Source organism: Leptodactylus fuscus, chromosome 2, assembly GCF_031893055.1.
Source record: "Leptodactylus fuscus isolate aLepFus1 chromosome 2, aLepFus1.hap2, whole genome shotgun sequence".
Taxonomy (NCBI): domain Eukaryota; kingdom Metazoa; phylum Chordata; class Amphibia; order Anura; family Leptodactylidae; genus Leptodactylus; species Leptodactylus fuscus.
In genome coordinates this window covers 112,843,155-112,867,530 of record NC_134266.1, presented here as the reverse complement: position 1 = coordinate 112,867,530, position 24,376 = coordinate 112,843,155, and the positions used below count along the sequence as shown (strand labels likewise).

The 24,376-nt window shown below is 42.7% G+C and overlaps 1 protein-coding gene across 1 annotated transcript in view; it reads left to right on the top strand.

The window, feature by feature from the left end:
- The first annotated feature begins 23,661 nt into the window (after positions 1–23,661).
- UBXN11 (UBX domain protein 11) overlaps positions 23,662–24,376 on the top strand; it is a 29,241-nt gene continuing 28,526 nt past the window's right edge. Inside the window, exons 1-3 of the mRNA XM_075264443.1 lie at positions 23,662–23,758; positions 23,798–23,858; positions 23,932–23,972. Coding sequence (XP_075120544.1) covers positions 23,680–23,758; positions 23,798–23,858; positions 23,932–23,972 — 181 coding nt within the window. The 5' untranslated portion in view covers positions 23,662–23,679. The remainder of the gene's footprint in view (positions 23,759–23,797; positions 23,859–23,931; positions 23,973–24,376) is intronic.

The following is a 24,376-nucleotide window of genomic DNA, read 5'->3' as shown; positions in this document are numbered from 1 at the left end:
CTTTGCCCAGACCAGTTTAAGTTCGGTCATGGGTTTGTCCCACCCATCTTGGGGACCTGCTTGCTATATCCCCACATTGTGCCGCTGTTGAGGACGACAGGGAACGAGTGATTATGAAGATAATCTTGTTTCCCTTAGTCCTAACAGCGGCACAAGATTTCCCACCCTGGGAATCATATCTTATGTATAAAACTGTATATAAATGTAATGGAGGTACTTTTGTATTTACACGCAGAGGGGAGGTTCTTGTGCCCTCTTATAGGGCCTGCCACGCATTTGATTGGCTAATTAAATATCCGCCTGTCCTACCAGCACACAGGGGCAGAAATACCCCCCCGCATTGTGCCGCTGTTAGGACTAAGGGAAACAAGATTATCTTCATAATCACTCGTTCATCAGTATTAGAAAGTGGTTAACCCCTTTAACTTTTTTTTTTTTTTTTTTTTTAAATCACAGCCAGTAAGATTTTGATATGAATGTAAAATTCAGCCCACCGTTCATGTATATCTCAGAACACTGCTGTTTACTGAATAACAAAAGTTGCATGAGGATCATTGTGTATGTGTCACATAGTAAATGCCATGTTTTGTCTTATTTAGATAATTGGCTTATTACACATAAACTAAATAGTCCATGGACTATACCATTCTAAAGTGTACAGACATAACTAAATTATTCCATCTGGTGTAAGATGGTTATGTGAACAGAATTTTAAATAAATACACGTTAGAGAATAGCATTATCTCCTATTATATGATTAAATTATATAAAAACATTATAAACGGGACAAACCCTTTAAAGCCACCATGTAGCCCAAGCCTTTGTGTATTGATATTTAAAGGGGTGGTCCAGATATAAATGGACACCTCTTTTAACATTTAAATCAACTGTGTCCTCCCGTGCGTCCCAGGTTCTTCTGCTCCAGTGGTGTCTTCTGGAGTTCAGCTGAAGCCACTGATTGGCCTCAGCGGTCACATGACCACTGAGACCAATCAGCGAAGGGTCTGCAATGTCATTACCTGTGACATCATGGGTTCTCTTCCTGAGCCCTGCTGAGGCTGCTGATTAGCCTCAACAGTCATGTGACCACTGAGGCCAAACAACAGCTCGGGCAGACCTCCGGAAGACACTCGGGAGACGCAGCCGGACCAGAAGAAGCAGGACATGCGGGATGCACTTTAAAAAAAAAAAAAAAATTTCATGGCCACCAACTGATCTAAACGTTAAAAGTCAGCTTTCCCGCTATGTCCCCTGGGTAAGCTGTTGGGCGGTAAGGAACACCCCCGTTGACAGTACAAGGTTATGTTAGGGTACTGTCAGGGGGGAGGTTGTTCCTCACAGCATTGACGCTGAGCTAATGAGGAGCACCTTTCTGAGAATGGGGAGATATTGGTGCCGAGACTAACAACACTGATATCTCTTCCACCAGGACACATATCGGGAAAGCCAAAAGTGCGCTGAATTCAGCGATATATAAAACTGCATATGCATGAGGACATAAGGCTCTTTAAGGCTAAGGCCCCACGGGACGACCCACAACTATAAAGCGCTGCGGAAAAAAACGCGGCGGGAACGCATCACGGTTCTTCCTGCAAAGCTTTAAAGAAAGTTTGTGGAGTTTTCCTCCATGGACTTTCTGGTACAATTATATCTACGGGAAAGCCGATGGCATTTCTGTAGATATAATTGACATGCTGCGATTTCCAATACCACTCCGGTTTTGGAAATCGCAGTGTGTCCGCTCCATGGTTTTTACCACAAAGTGTGCTTAGGATTCACAAGAATCCCATCCTCTTTGCAGTTACTGTAAAACACCGCGATTTTTCCCTCAGCGTTTCTGCCGCGGGTAAATTGCAGTGTTTCCGGCCTGATATTATTCCATTAGATTTCATTGTCTTTAAAACATGACTGCATACGGTATGTTTTGGTGTGTCCTTATTCTGTGTGTAAATAGTTGCATAATAATATCAGCTATAGTACTGCTATACTATATATGCATTCTTTAGGTTATATTGACATTTGATCCTGCTGTTTCTATTACAGTATTTTTGCATTCCCTCTATATCACTTCATGGTTTAGAGAGATTTGAAGGCAAGGAACTAGAATTCACTGAGGCAGTTCGGAGTTTGCAAGGTGAAGGCTACAACAACCATGTGCTGTCTGTTAAAGTGGCGGGTGGAATGTGAGTGGTTATTCATTACAAGGCTTCTTCATGTGTTAGTTGCTTTTTATATAATGTGCTGTCCATTCTATTGTCTGATAATGCAGATGGGTACTTTATGAGCACAGTGATTTCCGTGGCAGACAGTGGCTACTAGAACAGACACAGATCACTAACTGGTTGTTGTTCAGTGGGCTTCAGCGAGTTGGATCACTCTGTCCTATTAGACAGGTAAGGACACTGCAAACACAGTAAACTATAACAACACCCAAATTCCCTCATGGCAAACTAGTAAGTGTCAGTTTCTGAATTGCATATGAAAATAGTATTGCTGTTATTATTTTATAATGTATTTATCTACTTATTTTAACCAATAAATCAATGCTCTAAAGTTGTAGATGAGGTGGTCTTCTTCTAAATTCTAAACCCTGCTTTCCCTCCTTACTTTAGAGGAGGGTATATTTCCGACTTCGGAACCGTGCCCTAGGACTATTCTTATGCGTTCCAGAACCAGCGGAGGACATGAAAGCTGCACGTGTCCAAGTCACTGAGCCAAGAGACGGAAGCTGTGATCTCTGGTACTATGAACAAGGGCGCATTAAGAATCAGGTTAGTGGAAAAATGTTCTGAGGTACAGTAACCTGAGGTGTTACTGTACTTCATGGGGGCCATGTTTACCCTTACATAAAAATAAGGTGGTAAACCCTTGAAAAAGCCAAATAAAAGCATTGAAAGCATTCTTCCTTAATAACACTATAGCTATATTAATTGGTGAAATTAAACCATATCCAAAAGCTTTGGTTTAATGATTCTATCTTGTGCACTGTATTACGACCAAAATGTTATGTTCCTACAATCTATACAGATCTACAGATGATCTTAGTGTTTCTGTTCAGGTACTATAGGCTCAGCAATGTGCTAAAAATGTCATTGACTAGGGCAAGTGTTTATGAAGAGCTCTGTTTAACCACAGAGACAACTGTAAATCTGTTAATTCATAGCAGCAAGGTTATCTGTGAGCACTAGCATCATTGTAGAGGAAACAGGGGAAGCTGAACACCATTCAGCATAAGGCTGGGTTCACATTACTGTTGAATTTCATTATGAAGGTGTCCGTTAAAACCCCCCAAAACAGACGCCTATCGTAACAGACATTACCGGACACCAACTGATGTAAGGGGGCATTCACACTACGTAACGCCAGCGTGTATCACAGCCGTACACGCCGGCGCTACAGCAGGGCTGCCGAACACTCCCCATTCATTTCTATGGGAGCCGGCATACGAGCGCTCCCCATAGAAATGAATGGGCTGCTTCTTTCACTGCGAGCAGTCCCATTGAAGTGAATGGGATGTGCCGGCGTGTACGGCACGGCATGAGCAGAGCTTGCCATATACGCCGGCACTTCCCATTCACTTCAATTGGACTGCTCGCAGTGAAAGAAGCAGCCCATTCATTTCTATGGGGAGCGCTCGTATCCCCGCTCCCATAGAAATGAATGGGAAGTGTTCGGCAGCCCTGCTGTAGCGCCGGCGTGTACGGCTGTGATACACGCTGGCGTTACGTAGTGTGAATGCACCCTTAATGTGTCTGTTTTTATTTAACTAATCCAATTAAAAATAAATGGACACACTAGCATCAGTTAGTGTCAGTTAGTGTCCGTTTTTTTTATACTGTCCATTTTTTTTTTTTGTTTCTGCTTTCTGAGCATGCGCAGAAAAAAACTGACACAAAATAACATACAGTAACTGATGGCTGTCAGGAGATGGAAACCGGCAGTCACTTTTCAAACCCATTCATTTGAATGGGTTTGTAAATTGTCCGCCCGTGAGTGCCCATGAGTGTCTTCTGTTTTTTCTGTTTTTTTTTTTTTTTTTTTTAACAGGACAAAAAGTCAGACATGCAAGACTGCGTGTCCGGTTAAAAAATAACGGTTTTGCCACAATGACCACAAAACGCTCACGAGTGCTCATGGGGGGACACTGTCTGCCGGGTTTCCGTCTCCTGTCGGCAGAAGACGGAAACCTGAAAGCAGAGACCGGGGCGCCAATGTGAACCCGCCCTTACTGTCCGTTATAAGTCCATTGTCCATAGACTTCAATGTTAAAAAATAACGGACATTTGCCCTCTGTTTTTTCTAACAGACAGAAAAGTCCTGCATGTAGGATTTTTTGAAAGTTGGAAAAAAATGGACTTCTGACAGATTGGGTGTAAACGGAAACATATGGACACTAATGGACTCAATATAAAATCCCATTGAAATGAATGGAAATTTTAATGGATTTCTGATGGTTCAGCTAGTGTCCGTTGTTAAAATCTTTTAATGGACAGTAGCTACGGACATTGCTAACGGTCACTGACAGTAGTGTGAACCCTCCTAAGAGAGGTACATTTTCATCAGCTTCCTACTTTAGCAAGATTGCGTAACAATCCATCAATGCCAGCTATATAGTATAGACTACCTGTTTAGATTTACACCTTCCCTAAACTACTCAGTTTCCTTTGGAGATATAATAACATATAACAGCATGAAAGAACATGTTTGAGCCATTTCTCCAAGTGAAGCTGAAGAGCAGCTCTAGAGGTACTGTAAGTGAGTAGCGCTGTAACAGATCTATAGCTGTGCCAGTAATGTTGGAGAGACGGCAGTGTAGCTCAATATATTATTGGAAGGCTTTTATGGGGGGGTTGCTTTAAATCCACTACGTCTGGCAGTTTTATGGGGTAACCTTCTATGGTTCACAAGGTTAGAGAGATACCAACTGTGGATGACAACTTTATAGGGGTGGTATGACTGGCAAGTGTTTATGTATGTGGGATAGTACATATGTATATCTATAAATCCTGTCAAAAGAAAATTCTGTGTAAGTATCCAGTCTAAAGAAATCCAGTCTAATAAAAAGGACACAATGTTTAACATACCTCTCTATCTCTTCATAGATGACTCCTCAAATGAGCCTACAAGTAGTTGGCATGACTGCTCCAGGGACAAAAGTAGTCATGTGGTCTGAAGGGCGCAAGCCAATCCAAACATGGTCAATTGAGGATTCTGGTCTTTTGATGAATTGCTTATTTGAGGGATTGTGTCTAGATATAAAAGGTAAGAAATCAAAGCAGAAAGACCATGTTTCTTTTACAGCATAGGTCTAATCTAGTGGTAAATTTCAGTGCCTCCTGTCCCCCTAGAGCAGGGATAGGGAACGTACGGCACTCCAGCTGTTGCAAAACTACAACTCCCAGCATGCATACTTGCTCTGCTGTTCTTAGAACTCCCATGGAAGTGAATGGAGCATGTTGGGAGTTGTAGTTTCACAGCAGCTGGAGAGCCGAAGGTTCCCTACCCCTGCCCTAGAGTGTCCCTAGACCTGCTACATTAATGTTCGTCTTATATAAATTATGTTCCCTTATATTTATATTCCCCACCCTTTATATTATTATTCCTCCCAATGCCCCTTTTATATTATTAGTTCTACCAATGTCCCCTAATGTGCAAAAAAAAAAAAAGAAAAGAAAGAAAAACTATAGGTACCTACCTCAGATTCCTCTACTTACACAGTCGCAGACTCTTCTTCCAGACTGAGACCACAGCCTTTTTAGGTCTGTGGCTTATATAGAAACAGGAAACCATTAGGATGTGAAGATCCTAGTGCAGAGTCATGACGCAGTGATGTCATTGCACCATCTGCACCAGGACACACAGATGTCTCCTTCGTGTTCATGGAAACTTGTAGGTTTCAGGTGGCTTGTGGCCTATGGTTTCCTAGTCTGCCTAGGGTTCAGGACTGGGTCATGGCACCTCTTTTCCACGGTTCTTTCAACCAGTGGTATATTAACAACTATCTGTGGGAAATACAGTAAAAACACAAACACACACAAAAAACCCTAATCATTGGGATATGAAGGCAGACGTCACACTTCATACACTGAACTTGGATTGGGCCCCTACGTCTACACTCTGCAGTTGACGACTGTATCCCTCTGTACTAATTTCAGGGATGTCACGCACCACAGACTGTGCAGCTGAGTCAGCGGTGGAATCCGTAGCGTTTTCAGCATCTTGCTTTGATCTTTACCTCCAATTAGAAACAATGAGAGGCAGAATCAGTGCATTACCGCCTTACCCCTTAGGGGAGCTTTTTGTCCATCCTTTTCTGCACAATATACTCTGCAGCTGCTGAAGGGTCTCTTTTCAGAAAGAGGGAGAATTTCTCCACAGTTCTTCTAGATTCTTAGTTCTTATTAAGCGTTTCTATAATGGTTAGTTCTGATATTTAAGGGGTTTTCCAGGCAAAAAAAATCTTTTTTTTTTTTTTTTAACCCCTCTGCTAGTGCTATTAATGGGTTAATAGTTTAATAAGTACACCCATATAACACCCATGTTTCTGATTTCTGGCTCTCTCTGGGACCTCTTAGCATCTTCTGCATTTGTTTACAAGGCGTATCTTCCCGATGCCTTAGCTGATGCAATGCATTCTGGTAGTTGCAGGCTCTCACACTCTCCCTCTCATCTCCCCCCCCCCCTCTGTATCCCTAGCTATTCCACCCATGGCTAGCCCTTCCCAACTCTGTCAGCCACCTTTACCCTATTATACTTTACCTATCTTCTTCCTGCCCACAATTTCCTCTGCAGGGAATGGCACCTCCTCTTTTGTGACTGCCAGTGTGCAGCAGTCCCGGCACTGTGCTGTAGCCTTCACTGCATCTCTATTATGCAGGCTCCCACGCTTGCACAATAGAGTTGGAGTGTCAGCTTCAGCGCAAAGCCAAGACTCCAGCTCTTTTGTGCACGCGTGGGCTGAAGTCAAGGAAGGAGGAGGAGCCATTCCCCTCAAAAGGAAGCCTAGACAGGAAGATGATAGGTAAGTATGATGGAGTGAATGGAGTAGGGAGTAGTAGTGATCTTCTATTTTCCAGAAAAGGATCGTCACCAGATAATCAGAAAATGTCTTTGGGGCAGTCACATGACATGGGTAAATATACATGGGTAAATGATTAATTGTCATTTAGAAAGTAGGAGGGGGAAGTTGTTTAGAGTAGTGTAGCGATTTATATTTATCCCAGACAACCCCTTTAATATACTACTAATAATAATAATGACACTGCACAGAAGGTATCTCTATGTAAAATATAATATGTACATCTGTTTCTAATATTAGAAATTTCAGTGCAAAATTATATTATTTACAAGACTAGAAAAACTTAACCTGTTAGCACCACTATACTAGTAATCCTGAAATAAATATGACCTGTTCACACTGTGATCTTCTAAAGGTGGCTTTTCTACATGGGAAAGTATTAGGTTGCAGTAGGAAACTTTAGTTTTCTTTGTGAAGTTGAATTATCACTTCTGCTGACTTCTTCTATTTCTACTTACAGGTGGGCACAGCTATGACTCAGACCACGTTGTAGTGTGGGAGCCAACAGAAGACAGGCTAACGCAACAATGGGATCTTGAGGTGTTCTAAAACCGTTACGGGTTACTGGTGTTCTGCGCATTAAGTACACTATACTACAGTGCAAGCTCAGTGGACTTACTCCAGTTCTAAACAGTCACTCTCAGTGAGTTACAGGAGCCCATCATCATCCTCATGCTTCTTACTACAGTATTACTAAGTTAAGATGCAGGCTGGCAGACTTTGTAAACCTTAAACTCTGTCATGATAACGTGTGATGCACTTTCCTAACCACATAAAAAGCAAGTCATAAATCTGTAAAATGTGAAGCTCCAGCTGAATATGACAGGGCACAGTAGATATATCTTGTATAGTATTATTAAGCATCTCTGTGCATCAAGTTTGAGGTACTAAATATTTATAATATATATATACATATATATTTTTATACAGTTTTGCAGTCTTTGTCTTTCTTTTCTAATTCACAAGTTCGCGGTGATTTTGTATATACTAGATTATATATGGGACTTATTAAAATGAATGAACACAATGATGGCTCTGTAGCATTTTTTATGTCAAAATCTCCGTTTAAGTGAATGTGCAACAAAAAAGTAGTGCAGTAAAAATTATAATAATAAAACATATCACTTTAAGGATAGGTTTATTCAGCAAAACAGGTTCAGTATAAGCAATGGTTCAGAGGAAGTGAATTTATCAGTTGTTTGGAGCCTTCTTAATATTTGGCTCTTCTAGACCGGACTAGTCGTCGTCATTCAGCCCGTCATAACAGATGGTCAGTTGTTCAGGATGTAGTGAAAAATTGAAAATGTAAGAATGGTGAGCAACATGGCTGACATTTCTGGAGCTCCATTTGAATTGGGATTTATGTTTGTAGTTGCAGCGGTAGGTTTCTAATTTAGAAGAAAAAAAATACAAGATGTAAACGATTTTTATTTCATATCATAAACCAAAGTATTTTTTTAGGTGTTAGGGTACAAGTGGGATGCAGTTATGACGTATAATCCTTTAATTAGTCCCATCATGTGGAACTTCAGTGTGTTACAACAGCATAGATAATACAATAATAGCACAAGAAAACACATAAAAAGCTAAGAGTAGAAGATAAAAAAGATACTAGGAGTCCTAGGAGAAAAAACTTCAGGATCATATAGTTCTCTGTGCGGAGTGATCTTTGATTACCCTGTTGTTGATTATATAGCCTGACTGAAGATGGAAGGAAGGACCCCCATGGTGCTCCTTCTCACACATGGGGTGAAGCAGTCGGTCATTGACAGTACTGCCAGTGCTATCACGGTCTCATACATGGGATGGGAGTTGTTCTCCAGCATGGAGCTCACCATGGGCAGTATCCTTCTGTCACCCACTACTTTTACTGTGTCCAGGGGGCTCCCCAGGACAGATCTGGCCCTTCTAACCACCCTGGCATGTCTATTTCTGTCCCTAGCTGGTATGGTACAGTACCAAATACGGTACTTGTTAATGTCTTAATTTTTAGTGGTCAAACTGAATATTCGCATGTATTTTATCCACACCGCAGCAGCGCGTTTATCAAGCCGTGACTGAAAAATGTGTCCTTATCCTTAGACTGGACAACACATCTGCTTCACACAGTAATACTATTTCATTACCAGCTTCCAACAAAGTCTTATTGTCATACTTATCTATAAATATGTGCTAAATTGTCATGGCTCAATAGCTGTGGGCAAATCACCTACATTTCAATGAAAAATCAGCTGTATCCATAACCTAGGACTTCTCTTTATATGGTAAAGCACACAAAAAATGAAAAAAAATTTTTTTAACCTTTAAAAGACCATGTTATTTCTAGAGATGAGCGAACAGTGTTCTATCGAACACATGTTCGATCGGATATCAGGGTGTTCGCCATGTTCGAATCGAATCGAACACCACGTGGTAAAGTGCGCCAAAATTCGATTCCCCTCCCACCTTCCCTGGCGCCTTTTTTGCACCAATAACAGCGCAGGGGAGGTGGGACAGGAACTACGACACCGGGGGCATTGAAAAAAATTGGAAAAAGTCATTGGCTGCCGAAATCAGGTGACCTCCTTTTTAGACGAATAGTGGATTTCAAATCCGGGTCATATGAGAATGTGAACTTTGTGACTATGAGACAGGGATAGCTGTACAGGCAGGGATAGCTAGGGATAACCTTTATTTAGGGGGGAATGTTATTAAAAATAACTTTTTGGGGCTCTATCGGGTGTGTAATTGTGATTTTTGTGAGATAAACTTTTTCCCATAGGGATGCATTGGCCAGCGCTGATTGGCCGAATTCCGTACTCTGGCCAATCAGTGCTGGCCAATGCATTCTATTAGCTTGATGAAGCAGAGTGTGCACAAGGGTTCAAGCGCACCCTCGGCTCTGATGTAGCAGAGCCGAGGCTGCACAAGGGTTCAAGCGCACCCTCGGCTCTGATGTAGGAGAGCCGAGGGTGCACTTGAACCCTTGTGCACCCTCAGCTCTGCTACATCAGAGCCGAGGGTGCGCTTGAACCCTTGTGCACACTCTGCTTCATCAAGCTAATAGAATGCATTGGCCAGCGCTGATTGGCCAATGTATTCTATTAGCCTGATGAAGTAGAGCTGAATGTGTGTGCTAAGCACACACATTCAGCTCTACTTCATCGGGCTAATAGAATGCATTGGCCAGCGCTGATTGGCCAGAGTACGGAACTCGACCAATCAGCGCTGGCTCTGCTGGAGGAGGCGGAGTCTAAGATCGCTCCACACCAGTCTCCATTCAGGTCCGACCTTAGACTCCGCCTCCTCCAGCAGAGCCAGCGCTGATTGGCCGAAGGCTGGCCAATGCATTCCTATGCGAATGCAGACTTAGCAGTGCTGAGTCAGTTTTGCTCAACTACACATCTGATGCACACTCGGCACTGCTACATCAGATGTAGCAATCTGATGTAGCAGAGCCGAGGGTGCACTAGAACCCCTGTGCAAACTCAGTTCACGCTAATAGAATGCATTGGCCAGCGCTGATTGGCCAATGCATTCTATTAGCCCGATGAAGTAGAGCTGAATGTGTGTGCTAAGCACACACATTCAGCACTGCTTCATCACGCCAATACAATGCATTAGCCAGTGCTGATTGGCCAGAGTACGGAATTCGGCCAATCAGCGCTGGCTCTGCTGGAGGAGGCGGAGTCTAAGGTCGGACCTGAATGGAGACTGGTGTGGAGCGATCTTAGACTCCGCCTCCTCCAGCAGAGCCAGCGCTGATTGGTCGAGTTCCGTACTCTGGCCAATCAGCGCTGGCCAATGCATTCTATTAGCCCGATGAAGTAGAGCTGAATGTGTGTGCTTAGCACACACATTCAGCTCTACTTCATCAGGCTAATAGAATACATTGGCCAATCAGCGCTGGCCAATGCATTCTATTAGCTTGATGAAGCAGAGTGTGCACAAGGGTTCAAGCGCACCCTCGGCTCTGATGTAGCAGAGCTGAGGGTGCACAAGGGTTCAAGTGCACCCTCGGCTCTCCTACATCAGAGCCGAGGGTGCGCTTGAACCCTTGTGCAGCCTCAGCTCTGCTACATCAGAGCCGAGGGTGCGCTTGAACCCTTGTGCACACTCTGCTTCATCAAGCTAATAGAATGCATTGGCCAGCGCTGATTGGCCAGAGTACGGAATTCGGCCAATCAGCGCTGGCTCTGCTGGAGGAGGCGGAGTCTAAGATCGCTCCACACCAGTCTCCATTCAGGTCCGACCTTAGACTCCGCCTCCTCCAGCAGAGGCAGCGCTGATTGGCCGAATTCCGTACTCTGGCCAATCAGCACTGGCTAATGCATTGTATTGGCGTGATGAAGCAGTGCTGAATGTGTGTGCTTAGCACACACATTCAGCTCTACTTCATCGGGCTAATAGAATGCATTGGCCAATCAGCGCTGGCCAATGCATTCTATTAGCGTGAACTGAGTTTGCACAGGGGTTCTAGTGCACCCTCGGCTCTGCTACATCAGATTGCTACATCTGATGTAGCAGTGCCGAGTGTGCATCAGATGTGTAGTTGAGCAAAACTGACTCAGCACTGCTAAGTCTGCATTCGCATAGGAATGCATTGGCCAGCCTTCGGCCAATCAGCGCTGGCTCTGCCGGAGGAGGCGGAGTCTAAGGTCGGACCTGAATGGAGACTGGTGTGGAGCTATCTTAGACTCCGCCTCCTCCAGCAGAGCCAGCGCTGATTGGTCGAGTTCCGTACTCTGGCCAATCAGCACTGGCCAATGCATTTCTATGGGGAAAAGTTAGCTTGCGAAAATCGCAAACTGACAGGGATTTCCATGAAATAAAGTGACTTTTATGCCCCCAGACATGCTTCCCCTGCTGTCCCAGTGTCATTCCAGGGTGTTGGTATCATTTCCTGGGGTGTCATAGTGGACTTGGTGACCCTCCAGACACGAATTTGGGTTTCCCCCTTAACGAGTTTATGTTCCCCATAGACTATAATGGGGTTCGAAACCCATTCGAACACTCGAACAGTGAGCGGCTGTTCGAATCGAATTTCGAACCTCGAACATTTTAGTGTTCGCTCATCTCTAGTTATTTCCATTCCTAACAGCAAAGCAAAATGCAGCACTTTTTAGTACATGATCGTTCATTAATGGTTTATCCCTCCTTTAGTAGCAAATTTTGGATTTATGGTTTTCATTTTTTCCTCCCTGCCTTCTAACTTCTACATTTTTCTACTCACACAACTGTATGGAGATTTGTTTTCTATAGGACAAGTTTTACTTTCTAATGTCACAATTTAATGTTCTTTGTAATGTATTGCAGAATAGTAAACAAAATTGTTTGTGGGATGAAATAATGGAAAAATAAACAACTCTACTACTGAACAATTCTGCTGTTGGGTGCTGGATTTGTTTTCTACATCATCCACTATATGGTAAAAATTACCTATTATTTTTATTCTGTGGGTTAGTACGACTACTGTAAAACTAGATTTAGGCTAAAGCCCCATGTAGCAAAACGAAGCAGGAAAATACTTTTTTTTCATCATTTTTGGAGAATGAGCAGTATTTTTTAATACCATTTCAGGGTACGTAATGCGTGATTTTTTGGTGTAGGTGAAGTAACCAAAAAATAGTGAATTGGACATTGTTGTTTTTTTTTAATTTCTCCATTACTCTTTGTACTATGCAGGATAAATGCCAAAATTTATTGTATTGTTTTACTAGTTTTATATGTAAAATAAAAGGAAATGGCAATTTTAATTTTTGTCATTTGTGTTGTTTTGTTTTTTTTAAAAAAACCTTGGCTTGTTTATCGGATTTTGCTTTTGTCTCCGTCTTCGCTTACTACATGTTCTCCTGGTTTTTTAATTTGTTAATATGTCTTCACTGCATCCATGCCTCTTTGTAAGTTTTTTTTGGTTTTCTGCAGTGGTGCATTTATTATTAGTACATTTATCTGTTTGGTGACAGTTCGGATCCAGCAAAGTCCATCTCTCCTTGCGGCAAGCTCTGGTCAAGGCATCTGGGGGTCTGTTTTCGCTCGCAGAGTTGTACTGGTTGTAAATAGCTGTCTCTACTGCTCACAGCTATCAGCCAATTTCATGCTGTTGTTTTTATTGTGGCCTGGCATCTAATCATAGCAGGAGTCCTATAGAGAATTCAATGCTTATGTGAACATAGCCTTAGATAACAGAAGGATTGGTACACAAGGTGGAGTTGCTCAAGGACCCAGTAGGTCAGGAACCTACAGCCACTTTCTACTGTCTATTAGATTGAGGTTAATTTCCTAACCTAATAAACTTTATGGCTAACAATTACTGGTGGATGTTTAAAGATACGTAAGGGGAGCGCTCTATGCTGAGATATTGAAAAACAGAGAGCCCAAAACTATAACTTACACAGGGGCTGTCAGCAGTCTATGTCAGCCCCAGACTCATTTGGCACAGCCTAGATTGGATTCAATTATAACCACTTCTCTGTTGAAAAGCCATTATCCGTCAACAATTAAATGTTAGCAAGATGATGTGAAACTAAAATAATTCATCTAATTGATATGAAGCACTTTAAATGTTTCATTTATACAGAGAATAATCTTTAGTTATGTAACACCAAGAAACCCTATGTTCTTTTATCATGGTATAGCTAGTTATTGCTGCACCTTAAACTCTAGGAGCTTGCCAAAAGAAGTTTTTATCTTTTTATAGGTTATAATTTAGGGCACTATGCAGACAGCACCATTTGGAACACAACTGGTGAGGACATTTTTTTGTATCCAGTTTTGTATAAATCTGGCCTAGAATTGTAGTATCACTAAATTCCAAATAGGTTTTGATGATGGCGCCATACAAAGTACCGTATATACTCGAGTATAAGCCGACCCGAATATAAGCCGAGGCTCCTAATTTTACCACAAAAAACTGGGAAAACTTATTGACTCGAGTAGGGGGGAATGCAGCAGCTACTGGGAAATTTCAAAAATTAAAATGGTCAGAGTTTTTGGGTGCAGTAGATGCTGGGAAAGGGGAGGGGGTGTTTTGGTTGTCTGTCTGCCCCTTCCCTGAGCTTGAGGACTGAGTTTTTTCTTCCTCCACTTGGAATTCAGCCTGGCTGAATATAGGGTGTCTGCAGTGCTCCTATTAACCCCTTTCCGATGGGACAGGAGCACCGCAGATACCCTATATTCAGTAGACCGTGCACTGTCAGACACAGGGATACCTAATGTGTATGTGTTTCACAGTCATTTTCTACTTTTGTATGTATTCTAGGGAAAGGAGGGATTAAGAACTTTTATTTTTTTTAAATCTTTTTTTTTTTGCACAATTTTATGGGAGATTCTATATATTGATATTGTGGCTGGTCATAGACCCCCTCACCCTCCTAAAAAAAAAAATAAATAAATTTTTTTTTGGCTGACTCGAGTATAAGCCGAGGGAGGCTTTTTCAGCACAAAAACTGGGCTGAAAAATTCGGCTTATACTCGAGTATATACGGTAATACTGATTCTTATACTGATTATTTGAAGCTTAGTATACTAAATATTTTACATACTTAATACATAAAAACGTGAAAGTCAGACAACGTTCTACTGTATAAAATCATTGGTATCATGAAGGAAGTAAATCTACCTGCCTCCAGGCCTGTCCCATTGCGACTTCGCATTCTATAATGGAACAGGCTCTGATATTTCTCAGATTATACCTCAGCTATGTCACCAAGGTTACATGTCTTCATATATGAAGGGTAAGTAATAATATATGGTATATGAAGTTTTCAAAAAATTCCCTGTCAATGACACTTACCATCTGATCTTCTCCCAGTACCACAGCGGTGAGGGAAAGCAGTACTGCACACCAGAAAAAATAATGTGCCATTATGGAAGACTTCACAGCAGAGCTTGTAATGGACTTGGTGAGATGAAGAAATGTCTAATGTCGCTAGACAGAAATGCAATACAAGTAATAGCAGATATTTTAGTTGATAGTTGATTTTGGTGTCAGTGTTTTGGTTTAACACCTGTTCACAAAGACAGGAAGGTGTAACGAATTTGTTTTACAACAGTCACTTCTCAGGAACCACAATAAAACCACTTCCAGGATGTTCTTCTATGCTAACCTACAAAGAAAATAAATTTATCCCACAAATATATAGAGTCAACCTATATGAATATACCGAAGAAATCATACACAAAACATAATTGAAAAATATAAATATTTTATTAACAAACTCTAAGCAGTAAAAACTAATGATAAAATAACATTCATGATAAAGGTCCCATCCAAAACCTGGCATAACATTTGAAACAATACATAAATATCACGATCACAGCATGACGTGCTATCATATAATGTATATACTTACTCATAACGATATGAGGGGCAATATATTGTATGAGGCCTCTAGGGAGGCATTATACTAAGGGGCGTTATACTATGTGGGGGCATTATAATTTGTGCAGATCAGGTATTTCTAAGTGGTGATGGGGGGCCCACTTATGAAACCTTTGCACAGGGCCCACCAATGTGTTAAAACGGCCCTGGCAAACTTATTCTGCAGCACTTTACAAATCAGAAGACACATGGAAAAACAATATTAGACATTACAATGTGACAAAAATAAACATATCAAACAATAGGAGTGAGGGCCCTACTCAAAATAGCTTACATTCTATGAGGAGGTAGGGGGACACATGAGGTCATCAGAGGTATTGTTTGCTACAATGGTCTAGTCATTATGTGACAGAAGCTGAACCTGTCACCAGCTGGTATTTGTGAATAAACAGATATTAAGTGAAAAGAGTGCAGTGTAACTTGGAGATGGAAGGGCCAGGATCAGAGGAGGAAGTATAAAAAAGTGTTATTGTTCTACACCTACGCATTCATGTGATAAGACTGACTATACAGATGTGACTTTAGGGCATATTTGAAGCTGCTGTAGTTGAGTATTAATGTGAGTGTACGGGGTAAAGCGTTCCAGAGCACCGATGCAGCTCAAGAACAGACTTGGAGATGGTGGTGGTCAGAATGGTTAGGGCAGTAGACAGTAACAAGTGGAGATATAGGGGGACGCAGCACTTTGGATGGATTTGTGGGTGAGTGTGATGATTTTATATTTAATTCTGTGCTTGATGGGCGACCAATACATCAACTGACACAAGGTAGAAGCATCTGTGTACCGATTTGACAGAAAGACGAGTCTGGCGGTAGCATTCAGGATAAATTGTAGTGGGGAGAGTTTAGTAAGAGAAAACCCAATTACAAAGAGAATTGCAATAGTGAAGACAAGAGAGAATCAAGCAACATTGATAGTTTTTGATATTTCCACAGAGAGAAAAGAGCAAATTCTAGAGATGTTTTTAAGGTGGTGACAAGAGCGTTCAAATGTCTGAATATGTGAGGTAATGGTGAAATCTCATTCAAGTACAACCCTAAGACAGCGGGCATGTAATAGTAAGACGGTAGACAGAAATGGAGGTATCAGAGTTAGGTCGGTTAGAAAATGGAGGGAACACAAGAAGTTCAGTTTTTGAAAGATTCAGTTTCAGATAAAGAGAAGACATGATGTTAGAGACAGATGAGAGACAGTCACTGGTGTTCTGTAGTACCGTGTTTCCCCGAAAATAAGACAGTGTCTTATATTAAATTGTCACCCTAAATATAGGACCTGTCTTATTATCGGGGGATGTCTTATTACAACTGGCAGTCATGCCGGCACTTCCTTAGTGGAGCGACAGCATGACTGCCGGTTGTAGGTAGTGTAGTGTAGGGGAGGGGGGAAGGTATCATACTTACCTTTCCCATCTTCCTAGCAGCGCTGGTGCTGCTGTTCGTCCTGGCAGTGGTGGGCAGGGCTTAGCGGAGCTTTCTTGGGCGGGGCTTAGCGATCCCCACTTCACCTACACAGCAGCCATGCTCTGTGCTCCGTGTGCACAGGAAAGCCAGCTACTGCCTCTTCTTTGTGGCGGCTGCTGCCTCTTGGATGAGCTGGGAGAGCTCATCCTACAGCAGCACGGACAGCAAAGGCAACAGCCGGCTTTGCTGTGCACACGGAGCACAGAGCACGGCTGCTGTGTCAGTGAAGTGGGTATCGCTATGCCCCATCCACGAAAGCTCCGCTAAGCCCCGCCCACCACTGCCAGGCATGCCTTATTTTCGTTGTGCCTTATATTAGGCAATTCAACAGAAACCCCCCCCCCCCCCCCCACATGCCTTACTTTCGGGGAAACACGGTAGTGCAGGGGTGATGTCACGGGATAAGGTATGTAGCTTGGTATCATCAGCATAAAGATAAATTTATCTTTGTACCGTATTGTTTTCCATCATTTGTGCATCAAACACTGTATTCCTGTATAAATGTGCTTTCCTTCAGATATTGTGTTATACCAGCCTGATGAAGGAACCGAGTTGTTCCGAAAGCTCGCAATATGTCATAATTTTTAATTAAAAAGGTATGAACTACCAAGGACTCTCAGCATAAAGATAGTATTGAAAGCAAAATCTGCTGATGGTTTGTCCAATTGGGGCTGTGTACAGAGAGAAGAGGAAGTGGTCTAGGACCGCGCCCTGAGGAACCACAAGGGGCAAAGGAGAAGAAATAGCACCAGCAAATTATACACTAATTGAGCAGCCAGAAAAATAGGAAGAAAACCAAGAGAGAGCATTATCCCTGAGGCCAATAGAGTGAAGCATAGTGAGGAGGTGTTGGTGGTCTACAAATGCTGCTGAGGGATCCAGAAGAATAAGTAGTGAATAGTTCCCTTTAGATTCAGGAGATTGTTGGAGACTTTTGTAAGGACCATTTCTGTATAGTGTAGTGCATGAACATCTGATTGTAAGGAGTTCAGAAGAGAGTTCGCAGAGAGATAGTGGATTAGGCGGGAATAGACCAGGCATTTCAGGAGTTTAGAGATGAAGGGGAGGTTAAGATAAGATAAGATATTCCTTTAATAGTCCCACAATGGGGAAATTTCAGTGATACAGTTTCATAGATGGTACAGTAGTATATAACAAGAGAGAAACACATAGAAGCTCATGGCAGATAGAGAAATCCTAGGAATCATAGCAACTAAAAAAGAAAGAAACACAGACACACTGCAGGATCATTTAGTTCTCTGTGCGGAGTGATGTTAATAATAATAATAATACAGCCGACTTGGTTGGAGGACACAAGGAGGGGGGTCACAGCATGTAGATATAACAAGCAGAATTTTTTGCAGAGGTGGGGGACATATGCAGCTATCATGATAACATGTGGTAGTTCTTGGTAGGTGGTGAGATCTCCTGCTCACAGCTGATAGTTCGGTATCTTGTATCAGCACTATTGTCCTTTTAACCACAAAAGAAAATGCCCCAAATGTCCTTCATCACAAGCCCTCCTCCTCCTTCCTTCTTACCACTGTGTTCTACTTCCCCAAAGAAGTCTGAAGCCATCCAGGTATACATGGTGCTCCTCTCTTGCCAAGCTTCCACAACTCCTGGGGTAGGTGGGTGATGGTAGGTTCCCAGGCTGTAGCAGAGTCCCACGTGTCCACAGTAATAGAAAGAAAGAAATACCAGTCAGCTGTAGCATCTTCACACATCAGCAATAGATGCCAAAAATCATCTCCTTGAAGAAGTCCACACTTCCATGTAGGTTTTCCTCCATGCTGCATGGTGAGCCATGCTGTCCTAGCTGGGGGGATGGTAACAGGCACATGTGGAAACCAGCTGAACCAGGTCTTGAGTCCATGCTTTACAATGGAAAACAAAAGGAACAAAATACTCCACAGGGTCTTCCATTCGATTTATAGTTGCTAAATTCATAGTGCTAGATTGCTTGTTACAGGATTTTTGAAGATATAGAGGAAAAGAGTGAGAAAAGAAAGAAAAGTTTGCTCCCAGCTTGGAGCACTGCATCAAGGCAGCCAAGCCCCTCAGGGGGCTTAGAGACAAGTTGATAGCAGCACAGGATGGGTCAAGGGAGGGTTTTTTCAGTAGCGTGGTTATTACAGCTTGTTTGAAAGAGGAGGGAAAGATTTCAGAAGAAAGAGAGAGGTTACAAATTTTAGTAAGGTTAGTTGTAACAGCAGGGGACAGAGACTGAAGGAGGTGTGACAGGATAGGTTCACTTGTGCAAGTAGTAGGGTGATAAGAAGAAAGGAGCTGGAAGACTTCTTGTTACTGGCTCAAATAATGAGAATACACAATGAGGAGCAAGGGAGCAAAGGGGACTGATGTTGCTTGGAGAATGGGTTATTTGCCGATGGATATTGCCGATTTTGTCTTTAAAGGGGCTCTATCAGCAAAATCATGCTGATAGAGCCCCACATATGCGTGAATAGCTTTCAAAAAGGCTATTCAGGCACCGTAAAAGTTATATTAAGCTACCCCCCGTTTTAAAATAAAACCCTAAAAAAGAATGTGCTCTACTTACGGATAGTGCACGGTGGGCGGGCATTCAGGGTGCGTCTTCATCTTCATCCACGCCTCTTCTTCCTCCGATGTCCTCCGGTCCCATCCTCCTCCGGCGCTCGCGAGCAGACACTGATATAAAAAAAATAGCCTGGGCGCATGCGCAGTAGCCGTAGTAGAAGCCGAATGCTACTGCGCATGCGCCCAGGCCATTTTTTTTAATCAATGTCCGTTTGCGAGCGCTGGAGGAAGACGGGACCGGAGGACATCGGAGGAAGAAGAGGCGTGGATGAAGATGAAGACACACCCTGAATGCCCGCCCACCGTGCACGATCCGTAAGTAGAGCACATTCTTTTTTAGGTTATTATTTTAAAACGGGGGGGGGGGGGGGGGAATTTGGTTTAATATAACTTTTACGGTGCCTGAATAGCCTTTAAAGGCTATTCACGCATGTGTGGGGCTCTATCAGCATGATTTTGCTGATAGAGCCCCTTTAAGGGGATTCTATCTTTAGAATCCCATTTTTAGCTAAACCCAGGTCGGAATAGCCTTAAGAAAGGCTATTCTTCCCCTACCTTTAGAAGTCTTCTCCGCGCTGCAGTTCGGTAAATATTCCCGGTTTCTTTCAAAATAGTATATATTTCTTTCAAAATTTGAAGTTTCACTTTGTACATTAATATTTGGGAAGCAGTCTTGGGATCAAAACAATAATACTCCTTGTCGGTTCTAAAATGAGGTCACTTTTTGGGGCTTTTACATTGTACTGGGGCTTTATTTACATTGTACTTTAGGATCTCTGATCATTGAAATCAACTGCGTCCATAAATTTGTTGTAGTCCACCACACATACTGGTTTTTATTCCTGCATGTTTCTGCATCAAAGGCAGGATCAACCAGGTATGTGGGCTCCTAGAAGCCCAGGGTCACTGGTCAGATCCTGAGCTGCAGAAAATAGATAACGGAACCTCCATCTCATTGCGGGGGTGTCAATAAGGCCAGTATCATTATGGTCATGTTTGACCGTGGCGTTCAATGGGTTAACACAAGCATTCGGAGCACAGCTTTGACAGGTGGTTAATAAAGTGGGTTTTAGCTGTCAGTTATAGCCAACACCCACTGAAATATCTAGGGGACAGCCATTATAGGACATACTATTACGTCCATTTACACCAAGTACCAGGTGCCCAGTACGAAATAATACATCATGTGTCACAAAGGAGTTAAGACTGAGGCCCACAAACCAAGTCGCATTAAGAAACCGCTGGGGAAATGACAGCAGCAGAATCCCATTGTGCAAAAAGTTTGAAGAGGAAAACTGTCCCTATTATCACTCTTTTATTCCATAAGTGAGTCTTGAAAAAGCACGCCCTGCGTGAAACGGACGTTGCCTGGCCACTTTTCTGCAATCACTCTCTCTCATTAATTCTTTGTGCATGTTTTTATCATGAATGGGCCACTGTTAGGAGGAGCAAAGTGGGCAATTGCATAGGGCCTCTATCCCCAAAGAGGTCCTCCAGCAGAGTTATCTCTACAGATGTCATTGACACCTATACTGGTTAAAACTGCATCAGAAAAAAATCTAAGTGCAGTTTTGATGCTGTTTTTGGCACCGTTTTTATTTTACAGTCAGTTGTGCTAAATAAATGTATTTCAACTGTAAAATTAAGAATATGGTGCTAAAACAGCATCAGAACAGCATCCAACCACACTATGTGAATAAACACTTAGTCCTCATTAACACACCCATAATATGCGGACAGATGAGTTCCATGATATTCATAGACAGCACCCAATCCTGCTAATTTACCGGTGAAATGCTATTCGTGATTGATCCATTATTCACGTCCGTACTGCATTTTGTCCCACAGCGCTTTTTACAGAAAGTCCACAGAGTTTTCCTCTGTGGACTTTGTCCCTATTATTCCTACTGTACATGGAAAACACCAATGTTTCTGTAGCTATAACTGACATGCTGCAATTTATAAAAAAAAAAAAGCAATGGTTTTTGAAATCACAGCATTTCTGCTGCAGATATTTTTCTGCAATGTGTGAATGGAATTAGGCAGAACCATCCACTACGCAGGTACTGTAAAATGTTGTGGCCAAATTGCTGCGCTTCTGCAATGTGGGGCCCTGGCCTATCAGACTGAGCTGGCAAATGCAAACCACATGGGATAAACAAGTTATTTATCTACGCAGAAAAGTGGTGGTTGTTAAATGCAGCAAAAAAGTAGCTGATAATCTGAATTGAACAGCCGTAGGAAAGTGTATTCCTGATCACTGCCTGCCAGTATAAAATGTCCTCAAGGCCATACACATACAATAATTGTCAGCCAAACACTCATCTCTTCTGGTTCCCCATATACATACATGCTCAAATCTACCAAACCTGCATGTGTGGTTAAAGACACTGCCAGACTCCTATAAAAATTAAAGATCAGCAGTGCAGCACACGAAGGCCTTATTCACATGTCCACATATCACATACATATGGTATCTACATTTTTGGCCGCGCCTTACACCAAATGTTACAGTAGGTCCACAAAAATCCAATGAAACCACAGCCTTTTTAATCGCTGATCACATCAATGGGTCATTCGTTTTCATGAATCCAGGGAAATACGAAAAAGAAAATTTAAAGAAAAATGAACAGAGAAAAGGTTGATCTGCTCTTCACAGACGTGAAAAGTTGCTCAACCATGGACAGCACACCACCCATGCGTTTTTCATGCTATATTTTAGAATTTGGGGCTCTTTTATTTTTCTCAGGGCGGCAACTTTATCTAAAACCGGCCCTGAGTGCCCCCTAATTTTTCTTTCTACATTTTTTGATATGACTTTATTTATAAGGTGTGAGCAGCACTATAGGGAGAATTTTCATTGTTTCTGTACTCCTGCTATTCAATATAATGGTAAATATATTAAAGGGATTCCACCATTAAAACCTCTTTTTTTGTGGATAAGACGTCGAAATAGGTTTTAGAAAGGCTATTCGTCTCTTACCTTTAGATGTGATCTCTGCCGCGCCGTTCCTTAGAAATAACGATTTTTACCGGTATGCAAATTAGTTCTCTCACAGCGATGGGGGCGGCCCCAGCGCTGAAAATGCGATGGGGGCATCCCCACTGCTGCTCGAGAACATGATCCTGCGACGCCTCTATTTACAGCTGGATCCTCCCCTTCTCTGTCGTCTTCCTCCTGCGTTACCTCCGATGTCTGCGCAGTTGGCTCTGGCAGTGAGACACCAGCAGAGCCGAGTGCGAATGTCAGCCGGCGGCCATTTTTGGGAGGCTGCTCATGCATTGAACTTCAAGAGCAAGGACGGTCTCACTAAGTGTCTCACTGGTAGAGCCTACTGCGCAGGCGTTGGAGGTGACGCAGGAGGAAGACGACAGAGAAGGGGAGGATCCAGCCGAAGATAGAGGCATCGCAGGATTGTGTTCTCGAGCAGCAGTGGGGATGCCCCCATCGCTGCCAGAGAACTAATTTACATACTGGTAAAAACTGTTTTTTCTAAGGAACGGCACAGTGGAGATCACATCTAAATGTAAGAGACAAATAGATTTTCTAAAGGCTATTCCAACGTTTTATCCACAAAAAAAGAGGTTTTAATGGTAGAATCCCTTTAAGGTCATACCGCTGCCATTGATAGATTTTTCTCCTTTTTTGTTGTATCTGTCCCTATTATACCTATACAGAAAACAGCAGCATTTCTGTAGGTAGAACTGACATGATTTACAAAAACACAGCGGTTCTTGAAATTGCAGATATTATTCTGCAATGTGTGAATGGGATTAGCCAGAATCCCATCCATCTGGCAGGTAATGTAAAAGACTGCAGGCGGCTGAGCGGGCCCACAAACATAGGTCGTATGGCCCATTAGCCCTATGGTTACAATGGCCCAGGGTGTCAGCTAATATGTGCAGTTCACCCCACTATATTATAGGTACCCCAATACCACACAGTATATATAAATAAGGAACGTCTTGTGGTACACTACACAAACTAGCACTTCAGACAACTACTTGCTGAAACTTCCATAGTCCTCTCTATACTACTACTTTAGCCCTATTATCACGGAATCCCTCCGAACCAGGCTGGACGTTAACACACAGCAGCCACCTCAGCCCCTACAAAGACCCGCCTAAGGCTCTGCGCGCCCCCGCCTTTGTGTCCTCCGGAAGCCCCATAGTCTCCTAGTTACAGCATCAAACAATATGGCGGCGCAGTGTCTGCATTATGAGCGGTCCGCTGGTTACATTAGGGAGAGTCCGGAGGAGTAAGATCCTTGGCGGCCAGCACGGTTACCAGGAGCAGCGTCTCCAGACATATCCCGGTGATGTGAAGGAGGTGTCAGGGGGCAGTGACACAGCGGAGACCATGGAGAAGCCTCACAAGAAGCTGACTGAAGCTGCCGGGTATTTACAGCTCCATTACATATACACCATGTGTGGACGTCCTGTGTATAACCTCTGCCTTGTGTATCCCCAGGAGAAGAGCGGCCCCGTACAAGGACAATGCAGCATCCTTAGGTATGTCACCAGTCTTATTCATTAGCTGAGGACACTTCATGAATAGCAATAGCTGGAGCTTCACTATCACAACCGCCAAGTGGGAGGAATTTCACATTTCCAGATATTTTCACCCACAACTGTACAATATATGCAGACATGTTAGTAGGATAAGCTTATGCTGTGGGATATTACAGGCACTAAGTAGAATCTATAACCAGGTCCAGGCCACATCATGCACAGTGGGGTTATGTATCATCTGACCTTTACTGGCCATATTATTTGCAGGTTCACCTTTTTTTAGACTTGTTTTATTGTGATGTGTATTTATGATGTAGGCACATGACTTTGTTAAATGTTGTGCACATCTAATACATTTGACTAATCAATCTTGAATATTTAAACAACTCATATTATAACCCTGT